Raw genomic sequence first — 22,936 nt, 5'->3', positions numbered from 1 at the left:
TTTCTCCTCTTACCACAGCAACCACTTACTAATAATCGCAAAATAAACATTAAGCCTAAAACCATACTACTGCAACAGACTGAATGTTCACTTCTTTGTGTGAGAAATATCTGAGTGTTTTTTTATGTGGCGTTGTTGTCAGTTGATATAGCAACGAGTCTACGCGTAGCTGTGCTGATACAGAGATACAGAGAAAGACATGGTTTTGAGTTGTGCTTTAACGGTTTTTCCCTTTGCTGTGGAGCACAGCACGAAATTAATAATATCTACGTCCACGTGTGATTGAGTTAACAGAATTATTCTACTGCGGCAGCGCAGCTATGGGTGATATGTAAAAGAATAGTCTTTCTGCCCTCCAGCATTGTCAGCATGCGAGGAATTTTTTCATGTAAACAATAACATGCAGGGGGTCTATATTTGTAAATATTATTATGATTAAGTAAGTGCCTCACCAGCTATGAACCTCACCGCAGGTCACTGATCTATCGATCGATGGATAGATAGATATACAGTAGATATGTTTGTAGATCTGCCACCGGTGTAAAGAATTTGTTCTAATAAAGATTAACATTGATTGATGACATTTGGAGCCCCCATTAAACACCCATTAATCCAGACGGTACGTATAAAGGTGTGTTTCCATCCGAAGGATCCTGGTCAACATAGGCATCAAAGAAACAGGGGACAGTTTAGCCCCAGATCTATTTCTGTCCTTTCGTTTGTGTATGTCGCCTAGCAACTGAGTGTTCTAAACTGATCAAATTGGAGCTGGTAATCTTGCTGATTTTAAAAAAATATTATTGCATATTTAAGCCTTTTTAATTGATTAAATTAATGAAAAACATGCCTACGGCAAATAATAAAAGCCTAGCAACACAACTGCTTTACGTAGTGTGGCGCAATCATGCTTCAAATGCGGCCTTCAAAAGATGTAATCCCCTAAATTTGGATGGTGACTATTACGAGTTCGAGACTCGTCATTTATGTTTGAAACCCTGTTGGTACCTCAGGAAGGGTTTAGACTCGTACTTTGAAGTTAGAAAGGAAGTAGTTTCTGCCTTGTTACTTTGGATCAACACAATTTGATCCCATTGCTCGTCGAGCTGCCCAACAGCAGTGAAGAAGTGCCCACCAGTTCATCTGGGGTTCTCCACAGAATAAAGAAAAAACAGTGGACATACAGACGAGATATGAAACCTTCCAAAAATGAACCGTTATCTGATAGTGACTCTAAAGTTTGTATCTGCTTTAGAGCAGATTCTACATTGATTCACTGTTTCACAAGTTTATTAAGATAAGTCAGAAATGGATTGAATTATTGTTCACTGGTTGTAGAATTTTAAAAAATTGTCAAGGCCGAGTAAACAAAATAATCAGAACTCTTCATTTCCCCCAAAATATTGCTAATCCTTGTCTTATCTCATTCTTGTCAAAGCTATATCATCTCTTCTTGTGACACATCTTTACCCACTAGTGTCAGGTATCAAAAATTGTTTTCTTTTCACCCTGATTATGTGTAAAAATCCAACTTCCAATCCCTTACAATCAACATGTCAGATTCTTGAAGCCTGCTTTCTTTTCATTTCACATTCATTATTTTCTCCTTTTTCCTCTCTCTGTCTTAAATCATGTTTAATTTGGAAACTGGCCTCCTTAAGCAAATTAACAATTAGAACAATTTTGCAAGAATATGTATATGTGTCATTAGTTTTCCTGCCAATTAATAGCTGGAGCATGGGGTCAGGCAAGAATTTTCCACTTGACTGCTCCAATACAGAGGCTTAGCTCTCAGAGCTGCTGCTGCGGCTATCAGAAGGAGAAGGGGAAAAAAGAAAAACATGTTGTACCTTTGGAGCACTTGTCATAATTAGTTTACCTTCTAGCCATTATTTCTTAAATCCCTCTTTCGCCTTGGCTGACCTGACCCATCCCTGCTCTGCGCTGCAACCAAAGACTCTCTTCAAAGTACTGCCTCTGAAGACACTATAGGTTCTTCTTAACAATGGCCATCATGGACCTAATGATGGAGGACGCTAAGGCCCAGTAGTTAATCATCACATCACCTCTGTAAGCACCTCCTAATTAGAGTCCTCACAATACAATTTCAGCTTGTAATTAGCCCAGATTGGCTTCTTCCTCTGGTGTTCTTATTAAGCAGTAGGAGAGAATCAGGATGAGTTGTTAAAGGGGCGGTATTATGTAAAATTGACTTTTATTGAGTTTTATGTCATGCTATGTTATTTCCTCATCAAAGACACACCTGCAAGGTTACCTTAATTCTTTCATGCATGTTTGAAAAATCCTTTAATCTCCAAGGCAACCATATAGTTGTGCAAAATGCCTGTGTGGACTTAGCATCACCTTCTAGGACGAAGCTCCTCTTCAGGGCTGCAGTTTCGAAGCCTCAGAGCTTCAGCTTTGCAGAGCATCCCTCCCCTGCGCTCCTCCACTCAGCTCCATTAGACTAACCAGCAACAATTAGCAAAAATCTCAGCAGATTTTTGCTAATTCAGCAGATGTAGCATTATGCAAGCTACATCTCAGTGCAATGCTGGTCCAAACATTGTTAAAGAGTTAATAGAGGAGCCATGTTGTGCTGACTTCCTGAAGGTGGAGCATCAGAAAGAGAAAGAGACAGAGGCCCAATTTCAAGACGTTAAATTACAAAGTCAAATTTAAGCCATATTTGATATATATAGCATATTTATAGCAACTCAAGGAAACATAGTTACTGTGCTATAAAATGGCATTATGTGGTTGGAAAACACGACTCCCTCTTTAAAGCTTTATCAGAATATTTTGTGATACTGCTTTGAAAATGGTAAAAGTGACGATAAGAACAATTTTTTATCAGTCTCACAAATAAAGTGATTATTGTTATTAGACAATAACAATAATGCACAGTAACTGCATTAAATCATATCTTTACAGTTATTGATAGAATACTCTCATTAAACAAACAGTGGATAGTAAAACAAGCGATGCAGACATTTCAGACAATTTTGGGGGATTTCAAATATTTGGAAATGAGGTGAAGGCAGTGGCGAGAGAAAGAAATTTATCACATTAAATGATAAACAATACGATAAAGGCCCGCACCTAAATCAAATTCAATTGAACAATGCTGCTGAAAGGTCAATAATGGTGTTTTAATCTCAAAGGTCTCTGCTTTGTCTGGTTTTCCTTTCCTCAGCTCAACCTCGTGTCCAACGTCACATTGTCCAAGTCAGCACCCGAGGCCTCTCCACCTCTGAGCCTCCCGCAGACCCCCACCACGCCCACAGCGCCCCTCACGCCCCTCTCCCAGACTCACTCCGTCATCACAGCCAACAGCCTCCACAGTGTGGGGCCGATGCGACGACGCTACTCAGAAAAGTACAACATGCCCATCTCCCCAGGTGTGGCGGATTTTTGCAAAACAAAGTATTGTTTGCTTTTGCTTTTTTACATTTGTCAAGTCACAACTTCAAACTTTAATGTTTTTGTTGGGTTTTATGTGAGAAACCAAGAAAAGTTAGCATCAGATTTTGAGGTAAAAGGAAAAGGTTAAAAATTTATATAGGGTTAGCTTTAAGGTAGGGTATATAGGGTTTTTTTAACAGGTGAAAATCTCAAAAGTGTGATTCATTTATATTAAGCTTCCTTTACCTTGATGTCCCTCAACAACATCTAGTGCAACTAACTACCATTACAAGTCACCTAATTAGTAAATCTACTTGTGTTAAATTGAGCTAAATAATGGGACAATTAAAGTACATTTATCTAATTCAACCATATTCCGAATGTTCCCATTTATATGTGGTGGAAAGCTAGTCAATGGGGAAAATGGATGGAAATAAATACAGAGTAATACTGAAGAAAAGTGTTACAGCCTGCTGAATACTGCAGACTGAGGTGCAGGTTAACCTCTGACTGAACATACAGCCAGAGAATGTCAAATGGTTTAGATCAAAGCACATACACCTGTTAGAAAAGCCCTAGCCAAAGTAGCGGCAAGTAATATGGACTTATAATTTTATTGCAATATCTTGTGGTACTATTAAGATTCTGTTATTAACTTATAAAGTTTTAAATGGATTAGCTCCCCTTATCTTCAGGACCTTTTAAGATTTCAGTCTGTGTCCAGAACCCTACGTTCAAATAATCAGCTTCAGTTCCTTGGACCCGACTTAAGAGGAAAAGAGATTGGGCTTTTTCTGTTGTTGGTCCTACTTTATGGAACAATCTACCTTTCTAAATTAGATCTGCCCACAGCCTGGATCATTTTAAATCGCTTCTTAAAACTCATTTTTATTCTTTGACATTTATTTAAAGTAGTGTTTTAATAACTCTGTTTTTATTAATTTGTGTTACTGTCGTTCTTGTACAGCACTTTGGTGCAGTTTTATACCTGCTTTTAAAGTGCTATATAAATAAATTTGACATTGACAAATTTGACATATTGTGTCACGATGAAGATTAAGTAAATGTGTGGCAAATATTGTTCTTGAAAAACATGAATAGGCTATAGGCTTCTTCAGAACGTCACTTGCTTAGAAAGGTGTTATCTATGTCAATAATCATATTTCTGGTCATATATTAATTTATGCTTTCTTGGAACAGCAGAAAAACTAGCAAAAATAACATCTCTGATCATACTGTCAGTGTTTATTATTAATCATCAATATTTAATTAATTTATAATAAGCGATGACATTTCATTGCCAATTTCACTTATGTTTTTTGTGTGCAATGACAGTAAAATAAGCCTAAGTCTAATTGAAATTTATTATGACAAACTGTCAAAATCCTTGTAAGAATTTTTTTATAAGTGATAAATGGTAAATACTCACTCTAATGTCAACGTCCAAAACTAAAAATTTGATGTGCAGCTGTGATTGCAGCAATAAATAATTGTACAAAGCATTAAAATTCACTTCTCATATAAAGATTTTAAAAGCCATTTATTGGTTTCCTTCCACCTCATAACTAGGAACTTTTTCATGTGACTGAAAACATGACATTAACGCCAAATAACGCACCAAAACATCAAAAGTTCAGAGGCAATAATATACATAAAATTACCTTGTTCTCTTGTGTATTTCACAATGTTTTGATCTTGTTTAATGTGTACAGATATCAGTCAGAACAAGGAGTTTTACATGAATGCAGATGTTAGGCCACCATTCACCTATGCCTCACTAATAAGACAGGTAAGTAGTCCACTTGTTTCTTTCTTAAATAACTGAAATTGTTTACACCCTACATTAGCTCAGTGTAGGGTTAGGCTACATTAGCCTGACTCTAACCCTCAGTACCCCACCCTTTTTTCTCATATTTGAGCACAGTTTAGCCATAACAGAGATATCTGATGACTTACTTTGATTAGGACATTTTAGCCAGGGCAATTGCCACCAAATGCATTTTATGCAACTTGCTTTAAGATGCCAGTCAATTATCGCCCAACCAAGTAATCTGGGATCTCAGGAATTAATCTGAGCCGTCCATAATTGCTGTCCTGTAATCTGCCTAAGAAATGGTTTTTGCTCGCCCCTTCATTTGCACCCACAAAAGGAAAATGGCAGATTTGTATTCAAAGACTTTTGAAATTAAAAGTTCCTCACACTCCCAATCTGTGTTGTTTGTTTTTCCTCAAAAGGGCAACTCGTACGTGCATTGCTCAACTTTTCTCAAAGTTCTTAATGTTTTTTTAGGTTTGTGGGGTTTTTTTTGGTGAAGCAGGCATAAAACATAAAATGTTTGTCTCTTTTGCTTGCTCCTCATCCAGGCAATCCTTGAATCTCCGGAAAAGCAGCTAACTCTAAACGAAATCTACAACTGGTTCACGCGAATGTTTGCATATTTTAGGCGCAACGCAGCAACATGGAAGGTAAAGCATTTATGTCTTTAATCTTTTTTTGAATGTGAACCAATGAAGGCTAAAGAAAAAGAGTTTACTCAGATTCTAACAGTGCACCACCTATTCCGTCCAGGGGAACCACCCTTTGTACAAATACAAAATCAAATAGAAAAACAACCAGCATGTAGGGAAAAAAAGGGGAAGAAAAAGAAACAGTCGTCTGGTAATGTGTTCCTGGATGTGCTGTCGGTGGGTGGCATTGGCCAAACATGACGCTTCACTGCCAACAAGCCTTGGCTGAGCCCCTTGCACTCTTCTTTAGAAGGTGGCGCTCCTCATTGGCCCCAAAAACTCACCGTACTGAGTAGAAAAACACTGATGAAACACTGAAATATCCCCCCGACCCCACAACCACCTGAGCCAAGACTGATCAGTCACAAGCAGCTTGAACCACACCTCAAACATAAATACATTCTGACACACACAGACCACCCCGCTCCGCCCGTGTCCTCCGTCAGCTCACAGTTGCTGACAGCACTTCCATAGGGGCGTGCTGGCGTTATAAACACTGGATTCTTTCCCCACTCTCCTGCTTCTGGAATAACAAAAGGATGATTTATGAACATCTCCTTTCATTATTTATTTCTGCTGAACCTTTAGGTAATGATTGCTCTTCCTGGCACAACGGTAAGGAAACCAAAATGACCCCAACGTGTTCTGGTCAGTAAGAATATTTTGCGTAACATGTTTGGGATTTTAGATCTAATTGCCGCCAGAATAGGCAGAAATATGGTGGCAGGATTATGCCTATTCCTGCCTATTCCCTGTTGTGCTGCGAAATAAGCAACGTATTTTGGAGACTTTGACCTGCCAGTTTCTCTATAAGGTAACAAGATATAAGAACATCATCCAAAACATATCTAATAACCAACCAGCTGGCCATGAACTGTTTTATTAAAAACATGAGGGTGACATCACACTGTGCGAGAGAAAGAGAGCGGTTCCCCATAAAAAACTTTTTTTTCTATTATTTCAAAACAAATTTTAAACTCGCTGAGCATCTTATGATAGTGATTTGCACAGTATGTGCAACTCTCCTGTACTTCACCCAAAACAAAACAGTTGCCGCGCAGTAACGTGGTTGTGGGACATTCGTTATTCGCCCACACCTTTCATACAATAGCACAGACCAACTGGGCCAGACCAGTTTTTAGCCATTTCACAATCTTTGTAGGCATTTTGTGAAGAATTTTACAAATGTATGTAATTCCTCACAATGTCTGAAAAGCATTCCTCTGGATACAAAAACCAGATGATGGAATTGGATTAGTTGAAGCGAAATATGTTGTCAGAGCATATGGCTGCATAAAATACAGTAACAAACTTCAGGGTTTCCCCCATAAAACTTGCTAAGCCCAGTGGTCGGGGCGCCGAGGTGTTCCACCAGCGCTACACTGTGTTTTTGTATTAAAAGATGTTAAGTAAGCAGGAAATGTAAAAATGTTACTTGGTGTTACTGGAAGACATCGCCAGTGAATTGCTGTCTAAACCCACAACCAGTCTTAAAAATAACAAATAAAAAAATACAATTAAATGAATATTAATTGTTTGCGCTTCTGTTTAATCCAAATTATGTCAGCGGCTCCATAAGGCTCCCAGGGCTTGAGGGCCCCATATATGCTAATATTTTAACACAGACCAGGGTTTCCTCCAGTGTATTATAAGCGTGGCGCCTCACCATGCTTTACTAGCCCCCTGCCAGGCTAAGCGTTGCTTGTTTTTGTTTTTAGGAAGATAATACTTTATTTAAATTTGCGTAATTTTATTTTATTTATTTATTTATTTTAATGTTTTTGCCAGATTGAAAGAGTCTCTGTTGCTCTGAGCGTTTCACTGGCGGAACAGATTTGTTCCTAAAAGTTATGTTTATAGAAGATAGGTTTATAATTGATGCATTTAAAGCTGGACCAATCACCCGTGTCGCTTGTGCTGCAGCAGCTGAATGTCTGAAGTTTAACTCAAGTTAACGAACCAGGAAATATTTGATCTCCACGTGGCCGAATGCATTAACTCTGTCTGGCTGACTAAGTTGACAAAGCATTTGATAAGGTTTGATGCTTCGTGTAACCGGAAAAATAATAATAAAATAATATAAAACCAGCGTGATGCGTGACTATGAGGAGAGCGCGAAAGCTCCTCACCGGGCTGAACCTGCATGATGAGGTTAGCGCAGGTTCTTTAGTCACTAACACACCGGCCAACTGTACACATAAATAAACTTTACCATCACAAACAGAGCGTGTTGGGATGTAAATGCCCAACATAAGCCTTAGTTCACAAAGATTAGTCAAACTCACCGCTCGCTCAACGTGCACCACAGAAAGCGCGACTACAAGTTATTCCTGCAGTTCACAACCAGAGCTAACGCGGCGGGGTTTAAACTCCTACCTTGATGTGGAGTAGGCTACTCCAAAGAAACATAATTTCACAAAGGAGGTTGATGTAAATATCTGTACAGCCTGTGTCCAGTTTGAGTGAAAGGAGGCGCATGCGATCTGAGCTTAGTTAAACTTCAGAACACACACAACACAACGCATAGAGCTCTGCACAAATTAGTTCAACTTGGGCCAGTGATGCCTTCCTATAAACAAGATGCTGCAATTTTCATCAATTACAGCTCATCTCAATACATAAGATGAAGTAGGGAGAGCCTTTAGTCAAGAGCCAAGTTCTGCTAGAGGCTTCTAATGTTCTATCAATTTTTATTATCTTTGGTGTAGTAAGTTGTGGAAAGACTGGCAGTGCTTATATATGTGCGTTTAAGGATCAAGGAAAGATCGGCCAAGCTGATCTTTTCTTGGCTGATCAGTTGGTTTGCTGATTTGAGCAAACCTGGTTTGAAATTAGCTGGTTTGAGCGACCAGCTAATTTCTCACTGCTAATAAGAACTTTAAGGACCACCCTCTACAAGTTTTTGTTTTGTATCTTTATTTTTCTGATATATGTTTGATCAGTTTTCTGTCAAAATGTTTTAATATACTGTTGTATCCCTGTTGTTCTCTTTTTGTTTTCTTTACATCAACCGCAGAATGCAGTCCGGCATAATCTTAGTCTTCACAAGTGTTTTGTGCGAGTAGAAAACGTTAAAGGGGCAGTGTGGACAGTCGACGAAATAGAGTTCCAAAAGAGACGGCCTCAAAAAATCAGCGGGTATGTTTGGCCTTTTTGACTTGTCTCGTCAGATGACTGACAGAATTGGGGGGGAGCTACCGCCGGCCCGCTGCTGCTCAATTTTATAGTTTGTTTGCCATAATGTGCAAAGTCCCTGCTTACTTTGGCGTGCCCACCCTCTCACCTCACCTCATCCTTGCCACTTATGCTTTTGGAAGCCCTTTTGGTGATGCCTCATGACTCAAAATGGCTCATTTTCATTGTGATCCTTTTCCCTTCCTCCTTGTGTCTGTTTGTGTGTTTGTCTTTCATCTCTGCCGCCCTGCATCTGCATCTGGCTGCATCGCTCGCCCTTTCCCCCTTCTCCCACCACCACCTTCACCCACTTTCCTTCAACTCCATGCTGGCTTGCTTTCCCAGGGTGCCATTCGCACCAACCTTTCCCTGCATAAGTGTTTTGTGCGAGTAGAGGATGAGTTTGGGTCCTTTTGGACCGTTGACGACAAGGAGTTTAAAAGCGGCCGACACGTTCAGCACGGCCGCCCTCGGAAATGCGCCCCCGATGAGAACTTTGAGGAGCTGCTTGTACAGTAAGCACCCCCCACCCTGGTGCCTTCCCACCCTGCATGCTTTCCTCCCTCTTTCTCAATATTGCTATCATGCTTTTTGTGTTGAGCTCATCAGCCATCGTGCTTTCACAAGCCCTCATCTTCCTTCCCATGAAAAGCTAAACTTTGAAAAGCGGTAGTGTGGCATTGTAAAGTGATTGAACATTTCAGAACTATAGCCTTGATATCCACATTACTACATCAGTAAATGTGTTTAGTTTAAAGTGCATTGATTTCTCTTTATGAAACAAGATCCTGTATGCTAGGTGAGACATGAGTCTGCGGGTCATAACTTAATTTTTCTTTGTTCACAGAAGTCCGGCCCTAGTGAAGAACATTCAGACCAGCCTGGGCTACGGTCCAACTCTCTCTGCTGCCTTCCAGGTAAAAATAATAAGTGACTTCATCTCATGCTGCTTCAAAACTTCAAAAATGGAGAGAAAGAAGTCTTCCTCTGTCTTGTCCACACAAGCTTTGTGTTTTAGGTTTCCAAGAGTGACGAGCAGCTGTGAAATCGTTGACAACCATCTTCCATTTCACATTTTACGCTTTTTTCTTTTGTTGTGTTTTTTTCTTTATCTCCAGGCTTCAATGGCAGAAAACAACATACCTCTATACACTACTGCTTCCATTGGAAGTCCCACACTCAACTCCCTGGCCAACGCCATCCGCGAGGAGATGAATGGAGCGATGGACCATGAAAACAGCAACGGGAGTGACAGCAGCCCAGGACGCTCGCCCCTGTCAGCTATGTGAGTGACATGCACTTTTTTTGTTTTTTTTTTTACTAGCAGAACAAATCCAGGTGTGACGAAAGAAAAAATGAAATCTAGCTGCATTGAAAAAGTCTTTAATGTTTTTCACATTTAGTTACAACATCTGATAGTGTTTTTTTTATTCGGGTTATATATGGGAAAAATACTGAAAAGTTTAGCATTTTTCTTCAGCCCTCTTTACACTGGTATCCACAAGTAAAGTCCAGTGCAATACGTCATCCAAAAATGGAAAGACTGCAACACAAATTCAGACTAGGTTTAGATATGGCTTAAAAATAAAATCTCTGCCTTTTTTTCATACTAATTATACTTTTTGAAAAATATTTTCAAAAAATGGCTTTCATTTTAATCATCCCTTCTATGAGTTATACAATTTAGAATTAGTGTCAGCCTATGAACATTTTTGTTAAATTACTAGAATATAATCATCCAGTAGTGCTTCTCAATCCTGCACTGCTTTTTCTCTGTATGTCACATAAAATCATAATAAAATACAATAAAGTTTGTATATGTAACATGGCAAAATGTGAAGTAGTCTGAGCGCATGTGAATATTTTTGGAAGGCACTGTAGGTAAAACACTTTTATTGTCCATGCAGAGTTCTCTAAATAATCCTGATCTGTGGCAATAGATCAGACAGAAAGCGCACCGTCTCCAGAGTGCCAATAAATTTAAGGGAGAGGATTTGTATTAGTGGTGTGTGTCGGGTCACGGCCAGCACTGTGGTGGCAGGCCTCCCAGCAGAAAAAGGAAACTCCACCTTTTCATAGCTAGAACAGCCAGGAAGAGAAGACAGGACGCCCCCACACCCTCTGTTATTCTAACAGCAAGTTATGAACTTTGCTTCGTGCGTCCCGCTTACTGTCAGAGACTCGACCACATCATCAGCCCAGTTTGTTCAAAAATTTACAAAATCTGAGAATGTACAGTGACGAAGCGGCCTGGCCTCCGACGCAGCACAGACGAACCTGAGCTGTGTTGCGTCCAGAAACACCTCTGAAAGAAAAAAAAACAAAACACAAAAGACAGCTTCCAAGATTGTCTTGTAGGAAAAGCTGCGGTGGGCCTGGAAACCACAGCTCCCCCATTTGCTTGTTGCATAGGAGTTACTGCTAAGTTGCTTCAAGCCTAAAATAACAACCCACACGCTGCATCGTTTCCAGATGTGGGGGTGGAGGGGCGGACCACCGATGAGCAGCACGGGTAGACTGAGGGATGAAATGTAAGAGCTCAGGGGGGGAAATTCTGCCTGAAAACAAAAAAAGAGATAGAGAAAGGTACAGTAATAAGCTCATGGCCAAATGGGGGAAAGTGCCATCCTTAATCACTGTGAACACAGCTCTGAGCATAGCTGTGAAACAGGAAAGGCAGAGACAGGATGGGTGTGCTGGCCTGAAGGCAGCCTGCTCTGCATCTGCCCCTCTGCTGCTATGCTATGTTTAGGCTGATACAGCCTTTAGAAGCTCACAACCTTTCTCTATGAAGAAATTAACTTTCTGTTATGGATTGGGATTGGGAAAAGAATGAAAAGAAATTAAAGTGCTTGCAAAGGAAAGTAATGTGGAAGGAAAATGATTTGCGTTTTTTATAAATAACATCTGATGCTGTCAGTTGTGATACAGCAAGGTTGGTTCTCATCTGCTCTGCACCAATAGGACCCAGAAACAAACTTGTTGAAGCAACATTCTGTTTATATACTTCAACAATTTGGAACAAACTAAAAATGACAAAAACACTCAGTTCCTTTAAATCAAGGCTAAAACCCCACCTGTTTAGAGGTTACTATATTATGCTTTTGCGGTGTAAGCCTTATTGCTGAAATGTTCTATACAATTCAATTCAAAACTATTTTATTGATCCCATAGAAGAATTAAATAATACAAAATAAACTTGACTCGACTTGACAAAGGTAATTTGGGCCAGTTTTTTGACCAACATTTGAAATGGTATGTGGGGTGGAAATTAGTTGAGAAAAGACACGGTGATGGCAGCGTCATGCTGTGGAAGGGTTTGTCTCTAGCAGAGACATAAAGGCTGGTCAGAGATGATACAAAGATGGTAGGAGCTAAATACAGGACACGTTTGAAACTTGGAAAGTTGTTAGTGAATGCATTGATTTAAAAGAACTTAGTGTTTTGGTAGTTTTGTAGTTTTCTTGAAGTTTGTTCCAGATTTGTGGAGCATGGAAACTGAATGCTGCTTCTCCATGTTTGGTTCCGGTTCTGGGGAATGCAGAGTATTAGGCACCATTTTGTGTTAGTTTCCAGCATGAAAGTTTGCAACTGAGTGACAAAGTATTGAAAAGGTTAAGGTGTACAAATAATTTCATATGACACAGTATGCTGTAAACAAGATCCAATAAACAGGGAAAATATTTCTCTTTATGTCTTTGACTCACTTTACTTTGAACAACTCCAGTTAATCTGCACCATGTGTTTTTGTTGTGTACCTGTGGGGCCGTTTCAAAGTGTTGCGGGTTCCACACTTCTAAACAACTGGATAAAAAAAAGAAACTATCCAGAGAAAGCTAATTATGAGTAAAGTGTAGACTCAGCACGCAGTTCAATAGAATAATAATAACAATTTCATGTCTGCCCCGCAGCTAACAGTCAGACCCGAGGCTACGGCACTTGTGGAGTTACTTTGATGTGAAAATGATAGAAAAGCTGACTTTACTTTTTGCCCTCCTTTTCATAATTTAACACTAAAATATGGCAGCTCATTTGCATATGAGTGCCTCCATCACAATAGTCGCAAATCAACACAAGGCATCCTGGTGTGAAAACAAACATTTTTAAAAATGAGAATCAAATATGGGCTTTTGTGAAGAGCGAGGTGCCAGTTGTCCCTTGTTGCTGTAGTAAATGAGCCCGGCACCTCATCCTGACACTGCTCAGCCTCCTCTGTTAGCATCTTGGCACCACAGGCCTCAAGCCAGTCCCCTGCAGCTGCTCTTTTTTTTTTTTTTTTCTTTCTCTCTCTGCCACCGCCAGGCCTCCTCTTCCCCCTGCGCTTTATTCCTGCTCTGTTTCTGTAATGAGAAATTTGGCAGATCTCATCTCTTCAGTGTCTCTTTTTCCTAGGCGACGACAACGATAAGGTAGAAGGAGGCGGTTCGTGCTTTTTGCCTTGTTTACAAGTGACAGCGTTATTATTCTCATAAAGGCTCTGTTTCTTATCACCATGTTGTGCGGCGTACTCGTGCGCCTTTTCTTTCCCCCTCATCCTGCCTTTATTGACACGCTGTTGAAAATATGCATTAATTCCAGAGTTTAAAGCATGTACGCCAGTGTCTGGTTGCTGTATTTTTGCTTGAAGTTGATTAATGATAGAAGTCTGGCTCGGGGTTGTCCTCCTGAGACCCGCCTTGTAGGTTGTGCATTTTAACGAACAGGAAGGAGGAGGTGGAAGGGGTAGGGCCAACACACAGTGTGCAGCTGATCCTCCACCACCAGGAGGCTGACAACGGCAGAGTCCATTCGCCACCCACTCTGCTCGCATCGCGTTGTTAATCCTCCTCATTTATCAATTCGTAAGTGAATACTCTGTTGTCGCTTGCCATGGAAGTGGAAAACAAAAAGCCTGCAGCTTTTTTTGCCGGGGATTGGAATACCTCAAAAGAAAGCTTGAAATTATCATCAGTTCCAGCAAACCTCCTCCCCAGTATCCTCCCACCTCTTTTCCACAAAAGCCACACATTTGTTTTTGTTCCCCTGCCTGTCTATATAGAGAATCAACACAGGTATCACTTTGACCTGGTGTCAGCATTATAAATATTCCCGCTTTCAAAAGCGTACACTTGTCGGGACTTAAATTTCTATTTTTTTTCATGGTGATTTTAGAATATTCTGGGCTTTTAATTTCAAACTATTATTCTTTAAGCACAATACTGGAATTGGCCTTTAGTTTCCAGAGTTTAGAACAGGAAATTTTCTAAGTGTAATTTTGGGAGATCAGCCAATACTTGCGTGAGAAACCGATCTACCTCCCCAAAGATCTGAAAATCTGCTACTTTCTGCCCCCAACCACCAGCTCATATCTGGTGTGAAGTCACTCCTCCAGTTACTTTCTCACTACATTTAGACTTTTTACACCAAAAAATAGATATTGGCATATAGGCAAAAACCATATTGAGCAGTTCAGGCTTTATAAAGATAGACAATCGGACAGAAAACTGCAAGCGGTGCACCCCTAGCCATTTCACAGGTTTTTTGGACAGGCTGCATTGAAATGAAATTCCGTTGTGCTTTTGCACAATGACAATGAAGGCATTCTGATTATTATCCCCTGGGCTAAAATACATTTGGAATCATATATTTACATAGTCTATAAAAAGACAAAACACTTCTTTGACATTAAATCAGGCTAACCTTTTTCCTGTTTTATGGGAAAAGAAATAATTACCAGAATTATTTCTATTTGTTAAATGCCAAAAATAACCCATGCCTCTTACCTGAATGCATTCACTTTTTTATTTTTATTTGGTAAATGCCTGAGTGGCCTTTCAGCCTAACACGTACGGTTCTCAGTCCACCTAATATTGAGAATCTCTAGCAAAGATGCTGCAGTCAGCATCTTCACAAAGTATTTTGCTTTTCTGTGACACGAAGAACCCATCTCTTTCATTAAAGGTCAAATAAAGGTTGTAAAATACTAGACTACATGCAGATTTTTTAGTTTGTGAACATGGCTACATAAAAATACAAAAGTGGCTGTTATATTCATTGTTTCCATTGGATTAGTGAAGTTCTTTATGCTAATTTCTGGTCCGGCATATTCCATATAGCATTTCTCACTGGGCCTCCCAATGAGGTGTCATACTAATGCACCGACAAATGTGATGTACTAGTATTTCTCGTGATTGTCAAAAGCAGTGATGTTTTTTGTCACCCAGTCAATGGACTGTGTTGTGTGACATAAGTTGCTCCATTTTAACCGAATCGTACCATTGTGGAATGGTACCCGTACCAGCCCAGGAACGGCACAGTACGGGTCAGTTTCATTTCCACTTTTACAATGGAAGTAGACAAAATAGCATAACAAAGCGTCTGTGGAAAAGAAGGCATTAGTGTTTGGTTAGGTGTTAAATGTAAGTCTAGTTCAATCTGAATTTAAAGTTTTCTAGTGTTCCCAAATTAAATCAAATGGCCCTCATAAAATCAGTTAAAATACTGATGGGTAAAATGTGACATGGTAAATCAAAGATAAGTTGTTATTTCAACAAGAAATCAATGTTAAATTTTTGTCCTTTTACAAAGCAAAAGTGTTTCTTACTTACATTGGAAATGTTTCTAACAAATTCTAAACTCAATATGGCATAATAACCATTAGACTGTGTGTCAGACACTAACCACTTTCACTACTCTCCTCCTACCTCTCCGGTAGGCATCACATCAGCGTTAAGGAGGAACCACTGGACCCTGAAGACCACGACGGACCCCTCTCCCTGGTCACAAACGCCAATCACAGTCCGGACTTCGACCACCACAGAGATTACGATGATGACGTGGGCCATAATGACATGCTGTAAGGCCAGGGACGGGTGCGGACCTTCTGGAAGACGGAAATGCTGGACTTCAGTCTCTCAAGTGTCTCTCCAAGCAGACTGACGTTTTAGTGCCATTACAAAACATAGCAAGAAAGTAAAAATGTGGGAAAAATGGAGGGGGGTGTCTTTTGAGTTCAGATTGCTTTCTACCTTTTGACTTCAGTAACCTCTTAAAAAGTGAAGACAAATGTTGTGGATGGATCAGCTTGGTACCGGGGAGGGGGCGGGGACGAAAGTGTTTGAGGTCAAACCCTCGCTGGGCAGCCATGACGGACTGCACTCAGCGGACTGCGAGAGGGTCTCTGTACTCCCCTCCTCCCACCACCACACTCTGCCACCCTACTCTCAGAAACACATGTGACCATAAACTGGAGAGAGAGGGATAAAGACAAGACATTTATTTACACGGTGTAGGGGCGTGTGTGTGTGTGGGCGTGCACCCACACGTGCGTGTGTGTGTGTATGTGTGAAGGAGAGCGAATGAGTTCATTGTCACTACCTTCATCATGTTTAATTCCATCAAAAATGGGAGGGACCTTTTTCTTTCTTTGGGAGGTGGGAGGGTCCTTTGTTGGTTTTAAGAGGAAGGGTTCTAAAATGTCAATTTATTCAATGCTGTTTCACATATTGCATCTTTATTTGTGATTATTTTTTGAAACTGATCAGACCTCATGCCCGTGCTGTGGAGATTCTGTGCGGTCGCCACTTGATGATGAATGTTTTTAATTTCCTCTCATGCTGTTCTTTAAAAAAAGAAAAAATCTACACACATTAAGCAGAATGGTAGATACCAAGTAGTATTTTTCTGTCATTTATTCCAGTTTCTTTCCAAACAACATAAAAAAAGAAAAGAACAGAAGAAGAAAAGCTGCCCTCCTCTGCGTCTCTGTCCCTCCTGCTTGTGAAGTCCATCAGCAATGCACTACTCGTAATGAAGGCTCTCTCCATGCTTCAATGAAGTTTAATTTAAGATGCGAATGAATGACAGAGAAATCATGCAGGTTATGATTTATCCTTTTGAAATTATTCTTTAAAACTGCCCCTCATAGCACATTGTGCTGAGCTGCAACACAATTTTTGATCACTTACAAGGTGTCTTTTTTTCTTTTTCTCTTCTTTTTAAGCCAAATGAAAATGATGAAAATGTCAGGTGTGCACTGGCAAAGATAATGATATAGACCAACTAATTGTGATTTCTGAACACAGCCGCTGTTGTTAATCAAATGCGTCTGCTTCCCCCTGTGCAAGTGTTTCACGCGCCTGTTTCCCATTGTTTTTACATATCACGTGCACGACTAGTCTCGAGCGTTAATAATACGCAACCTCAGATGGAACACGGAGAGTAATGATCCCGACGTCGGTGAATGTTTCACATTCCAGCATCTGACAGCAAATATAAAGCTGTACACCGATGACTCTCTGTTCAGCCCCCAGAAATGAGAATTAGTGGATTTGTGACACAGCAAAAATAAATTTCATCCGTGTAAATTAGACATATAGACAAATTGTTAATTTCAAGACTGCAATGAACCACTTTAAATCTTTTATTTATTCTTAGTTTTAGGTTTATTTTGGGTCACCTCTGGCTTTTTTTGTGTCAGTGTGTTTTGATATCTTGTCATGTGACTACCAAAGATAAACTACAAAGTAAATGTTGTGTGTTCCATGTAGGCATGGGCAGGTTGCTGGTTTCAACATATACTGAGGTTTTTAAAAGCAAATTATGTTTCCGTCTTAACATTCAAATGGTGTAAAGTTCTTTTAATGAAATACAGAACAAAGGTGATGTCGCGCAAAAGACAAATTCAGCTATTTGGAAATATTTGATGTTGTAAATATTTTTAGTTTTCCATTTTAAATGACAGGCAAAAAATGTATGACATTAGGCATTTTTTAAGTTCCAGTATATGGTGGTAGCTTCACACCATTATATCTCACACCAGCCCATGCCTCGTTTGATGCAATATCAAATAAGGCCAAATATTCGCCATTCATTCTGCCAGCCTACGAAATCAAAACAAAACACTTCTTAAAGTGATGTTTTCACTCTTTTTTTATTCTTATTAGTTCAAACCAAAGGGGGTTGATTCAAACAGGAGAGCTGCGGTAACGCTTTGCAGTCCAAAAGTGAATGGGAGGAGCTGGTAGGCTTGACTACATGATGACCAAAACAGAGAAATCTTTTGTCTTTGGAGCCAATTATGTGGGAACAAAAAGTATTTTGGTCCATGGAAAAACAATGTGAACAAATTCATGTGCTTCAGCTGGACCATACCATGATTCTCTTCTTTTATTCTTTCCTATGTTCGTATCCTTTAAAATGATTGTATATCACTCACCTTTTTTAAATTTTGTTTTGGATTTTTTGGTCAAGACTTTATGATTGTGTTTAGTTTTTGTCAACTTACTGCTTTTTATATTAAAAAAAACACTCCTGTCAACTAATAAGCTGGGTACAAGGTACTTTTATGGCAGTTATTGCTTTTTGTCCTCATTAACTGAAAAAACCTGAAGAAAGTTGATCTGTGGTTTTCCAGAAGACATATTTAATATCCAGGCAGCTGTGGGACGACCGGGTCGCTTCCAGCCGGGCTGGGATCGTGAGAATGGGGCCGAGCTGATCCACAGAACCTCGGCCTTCGGACTCCAAGTTTGTTTGGTATTCGTAACGAAGGGGGGAGGGGTAAAAGGAAGCACTGGTAGATTAGATCACTCTCAGCATGTGTAGCTCAACATTACTAAAGACAACAGCATGAGAAAACAGTTAGGATGCATACCTCGGCTCAAACCTACAGGGAGCGATTAGGTTTGGCGAGAAAAATAAACATTTTACTCAGCCTCGCTTAGCTGTGCGGCTTGCATGTATAGAGAAACGAAGTAAAAAGGACAGAAATCAGAGCTTCTTTTTCTTTGAACTTTTTAAAACCATGATTTAATGTGAAGTACATCACCCAGCTGCGTGTGGCGGTGTCTCCCCTGTCCAGTGATTTTTACTCTCTGGGCTGATGGGTCTGTTTGAAGGGAGTTCAAAATTCAAGTTTTGCTTTTCTCTCTCTGAGGTCACATTCATTCGTCTGCTTTTGCATCAAGTACGAAATAGAAAAAAGAAACTGCTGTATGTGTCAGAATAGGAGATTGCTGCAAATGTGTTATGTAGTAATCCTTGCTTTACATCAAAATGAAAGGGGAAAAAAATCCTTGTGGGTGGGAATGGGCCAGATTTTGGATTTTCAAATTGTATATTGTAGAAAAACAGATTTTTTTCTCTGTCACTGACCTGAGCATTTTGTACAGTTTTCCTTTCCTGTTTGTGTTGAGCTGTTTTTTATACTTCCTTTCAACGGTCCAACCACTGCCTTCTGTGGGCCGTATGTTAGAGAAGGCGTGTTTCCGCTCCAAGGCGGAGGTACATTGCATGACTAAACCCAGGGTCACAGAGATTTTGTGGGGAAGGTCATATCATTACTATTAAGGGTGCACTATCTAATGATATTTTCTATGAAATTATTAGAAAAAAAAAAGTAAGAAAAATATGCAGTGCCAAGGTGTAAAAAATATTAACAACTTTTTTTTTTCATGTTTCTTTTTCAGCCCCCACACATCAAATATGTTTTCTCGCTCATGTCATGTTGATTAAGCAAATTTTTTTTCATTCAATTTCCCTAATCTGGTCATTGCCAGAGTCAAACTCCAAGCACAGCAGGCATGTCACAGGATTTACAAACGCCCTGCTAACAGTCCATCCTCTAAATATCTCTCTCTCACACATGCACACGCACACACACACCCCTACTAAAAATGTCATCACTTCATCCTTCACCAACATCCAACCTGCCATCATTCCGTCCCCCCACATTTCTCCAGTTCTCACATCACGCTTTTGTTTCTTTTAAGAAAGAGAAGCGCAGGAGCAAGGAGAGGCGGGGTTGTGAGCACTAACCCAGGAACTGTTGTGGTGTCCTCATCCTGAAGAAGGTGTTCAGTTTCTATTCTTGGTTTCTTTTTTTTTTTTTAGACATTTTGTGTAGTTTTTCTTTTTTTCTTTTCCCCTCTCATATGCTTTTTTTAAACAGAGAAATATGATTATTCATCACTTCCATGAGTCTGTAAACTCATCATTCCTTGTCTGTTGGACGTAGGCCACTTTGTTGTAGTCAGTGGCAATGACTGACGTGAGCATTCTAAACATGCAATAAAATGCTGGTTGTTGAAATTATGCCTCCTGGTTTGCTTTGGTTGATTTTTAAGTCCTGTTTGAGTCTAATTAATAAGAAGAACTTTTACACTGCCTTCACATTTTAATATGGCATCGCCTTTTCATTCTTAGCTGTTGCCAAATCTGAAGTGTAATTTGTTTCAATTAAATATTGAAACGTTTAGTTGAAATAACAAAGTTCAATGGTAAAACAAAGTTGACTTGAAACAAGCGGTGTGAATACCTTAGCAGCCAGCTTTAATCTATTTGCATTTTGTCACATTTTAAGTAAGGGGCCATAATATTAGGAAAAGCTGTGATATTATCTATGAATGCTGTATTAAATTACAAAAAATACTGATGTTTTTCTGCTGCATTCCAACAGATGAATATATAATATTATAAAAATTTGACAAATCATAGAAAAGGAGAAAAAGAATGCACTTAGTAGTTTGTTGTACAATGCAGTACAAATATGGGTTAAATTTTGGAAATTAAAATCTCCCAGGTTTGAAGTTAAAAATTAACTGAAAGATTCCATAAGTCAGACAATGAGAATGTTGTAAGTTTCTCACTCTGATCTCAAAGTTCAATATGACCCCCTTCTGAAACTCAACTGAAAAAAAACTTTACAAAGCAATTGTTTAACTTGTACTGGCAGCAGCTAGTCCTGTCAATTACCATATCAACTGGTTCTCAATCTTTGAACTTGAACCCAGAAGAATTAGATTTTTCCCTAAATCTTCGGACGTAGTACAACGTAGTAAATGTATTTGTAGGTACTTTAAAAATATATATTTTTTAAATAACAGACATAAGGTAACAACAATTTAAAGTTCTGACCATAAAGTCCACTCATTTCTGTTTTGTTCAAATTTTTTTCCCTTCTATGTAGCTTTGTGTTTGTTGCTTCTCTAAGCCTAAAAGTCCTTAAATTCCATCCATCCATCCATCTTCTTCCGCTTATCTGGGGTCGGGTCGCAGGGTTAGCAGCTTCAGAAGGGAGGCCCAGACTTCCCTCTCCCCGGCCACTTCTTCCAGCTCTTCTGAGGGAATCCCGAGGCGTTCCCAGGCCAGCTGAGAGACATAGTCCCTCCAGCGTGTCCTGGGTCTTCCCTGGGGCCTCCTCCCGGTGGGACGTGCCCGGAACACCTCACCAGGGAGGCGTCCAGGAGGCATCCTGACCAGATGCCCAAGCCACCTCAACTGGCTCCTCTCAATGTGAAGGAGCAGTGGCTCTACTCCGGGAGTCCCTCCCGGATGACTGAGCTTCTCACCCTGTCTCTAAGGGAGTGCCCATTTCGGCCGCTTGTATCCGCGATCTCGTTCTTTTGGTCACGACCCAAAGCTCATGACCATAGATGAGAGTGGGAACGTAGATCGGTAAATCGAGAGCTTCGCTTTTTGACTCAGCTCTCTCTTCACTACGACGGACCGGTACAGCACCCGCTTGATAGCCAGTTAAAGATCAGAACCAGTCGTGCTGTAAGGGGAGGAAGTCACAAAACTGCAGGAATGCAAAAGTAGTGCCATCCCACACTCCAATTGAGTGGACAGACAGTCACCAACAAGTTCTTGAGCAACTGATAAATTGTCTGACTCAGCCACCCATATTGGCATTTCCAGAATTTTCTCTCCCATTCGTTCTTCATACAGACACATCCAGTAAAGGCCTTGAAGCCGTACTGTATCAAAAACAAAACTGAAAGTTGCGCGTCATTGCATATGGATCGCGAACACTGTCAGCACCAGAAAAAAATTATAATCTTCATTCAGGCAAATTAGAATTTCTTGCTCTTAAATGGGCTATCACAGAGAAATTTCGCGATTATTTATACTATGCCCCCTTTTTCACCGTTTACAGTGACAACAACCCCCTAACTTATGTGTTATCAACTGCAAAGCTGAATGCCACAGGGAGTAGATGGGTTGCAGAGCTCGCCGACTTTAATTTCACAGTTAAATATCGTCCGGGCAAAGAAAACATTGATGCTGATAGCTTGTCTCGGATGCCACTGGATGTAGAGAACTTGATGGCTGAGTGCACAGAGGAGATGTCTTATGATGCTGTAGGAGCGACTGTAATGGCAGTAGAGACACAGTTCGAGCCAAATGCCTCCTGGTCAATGCCTACCTCTATTTGCAGTATGCTAGACACTCAGGGGAACTCTGTTTCATTAGCCCCAGCAGCTATACAACAAGACCAAAAAGATGATTTACTTATTGGGGTGGTGTTGCAGTCCAAATTGTCTGGAGTGAGACCCCCACGACATGAGCTAAACAGGCTTGGGCCACAGGGTCGGTGTTTAGTAAGGGAATGGGATAAATTGGAGTTGGATGAATCTGGGGTGCTTTGGAGAAAGACTGCCCACAGGAAGCAATTGGTTCTTCCAGAACAACACAAAGCAAGGGTCCTAAATGACCTACATGATCAGATGGGCCATCAGGGCACTGATAGGACAGTATCATTGATCAGGGATCGTTTTTTTTGGCCCTACATGCGGCGCGAAATAGAACAGTATGTAATGAGATGTACCTGTCTGAAACAGAAAAGACCTAGCCGTGAGACAAGGGCTCCCCTTGTAAACATAGTCACCACACAGCCCTTTGAACTTGTGTCAGTGGACTTTCTCCATCTAGATAGGTGTAAAGGTGGCTATGAATACATATTAGTGATTGTGGACCATTTCACACGATTCGCACAGGCATACCCTACAACATCAAAATCTGGAAAGACAGTAGCTGACAAAATATTCAATGATTATGCACTAAGATTTGGGTTCCCAGCACGGATCCACCA

The 22,936-nt window shown here is 40.2% G+C and overlaps 1 protein-coding gene across 9 annotated transcripts in view; it reads left to right on the top strand.

Moving 5' to 3' along the window:
* Positions 1-20,157, top strand: part of foxp1b (forkhead box P1b) — a 297,917-nt gene extending 277,760 nt beyond the window's left edge. For 6 of the 9 annotated variants that reach the window (XM_028022521.1, XM_028022517.1, XM_028022516.1 and 3 more), the window contains 7 exons: positions 3,194-3,398; positions 5,115-5,191; positions 5,767-5,868; positions 9,430-9,599; positions 9,932-10,001; positions 10,203-10,369; positions 15,779-15,923. In XM_028022521.1, the coding sequence (XP_027878322.1) occupies positions 3,194-3,398; positions 5,115-5,191; positions 5,767-5,868; positions 9,430-9,599; positions 9,932-10,001; positions 10,203-10,369; positions 15,779-15,923 (936 nt within the window). Of the gene's footprint in view, positions 1-3,193; positions 3,399-5,114; positions 5,192-5,766; positions 5,869-8,926; positions 9,049-9,429; positions 9,600-9,931; positions 10,002-10,202; positions 10,370-15,778 lie in introns of all 9 variants that reach the window. The other 3 variants (XM_028022525.1, XM_028022522.1, XM_028022520.1) reach the window with 2 other exon arrangements.
* The last annotated feature ends 2,779 nt before the right edge of the window (positions 20,158-22,936 follow it).

This window comes from Xiphophorus couchianus, chromosome 7, assembly GCF_001444195.1.
Source record: "Xiphophorus couchianus chromosome 7, X_couchianus-1.0, whole genome shotgun sequence".
In the NCBI taxonomy this organism is placed as follows: Eukaryota; Metazoa; Chordata; class Actinopteri; order Cyprinodontiformes; family Poeciliidae; genus Xiphophorus; species Xiphophorus couchianus.
The sequence above is the reverse complement of the archived record's forward strand: the minus strand, read 5'-3'. Positions and strand labels throughout refer to the sequence as shown.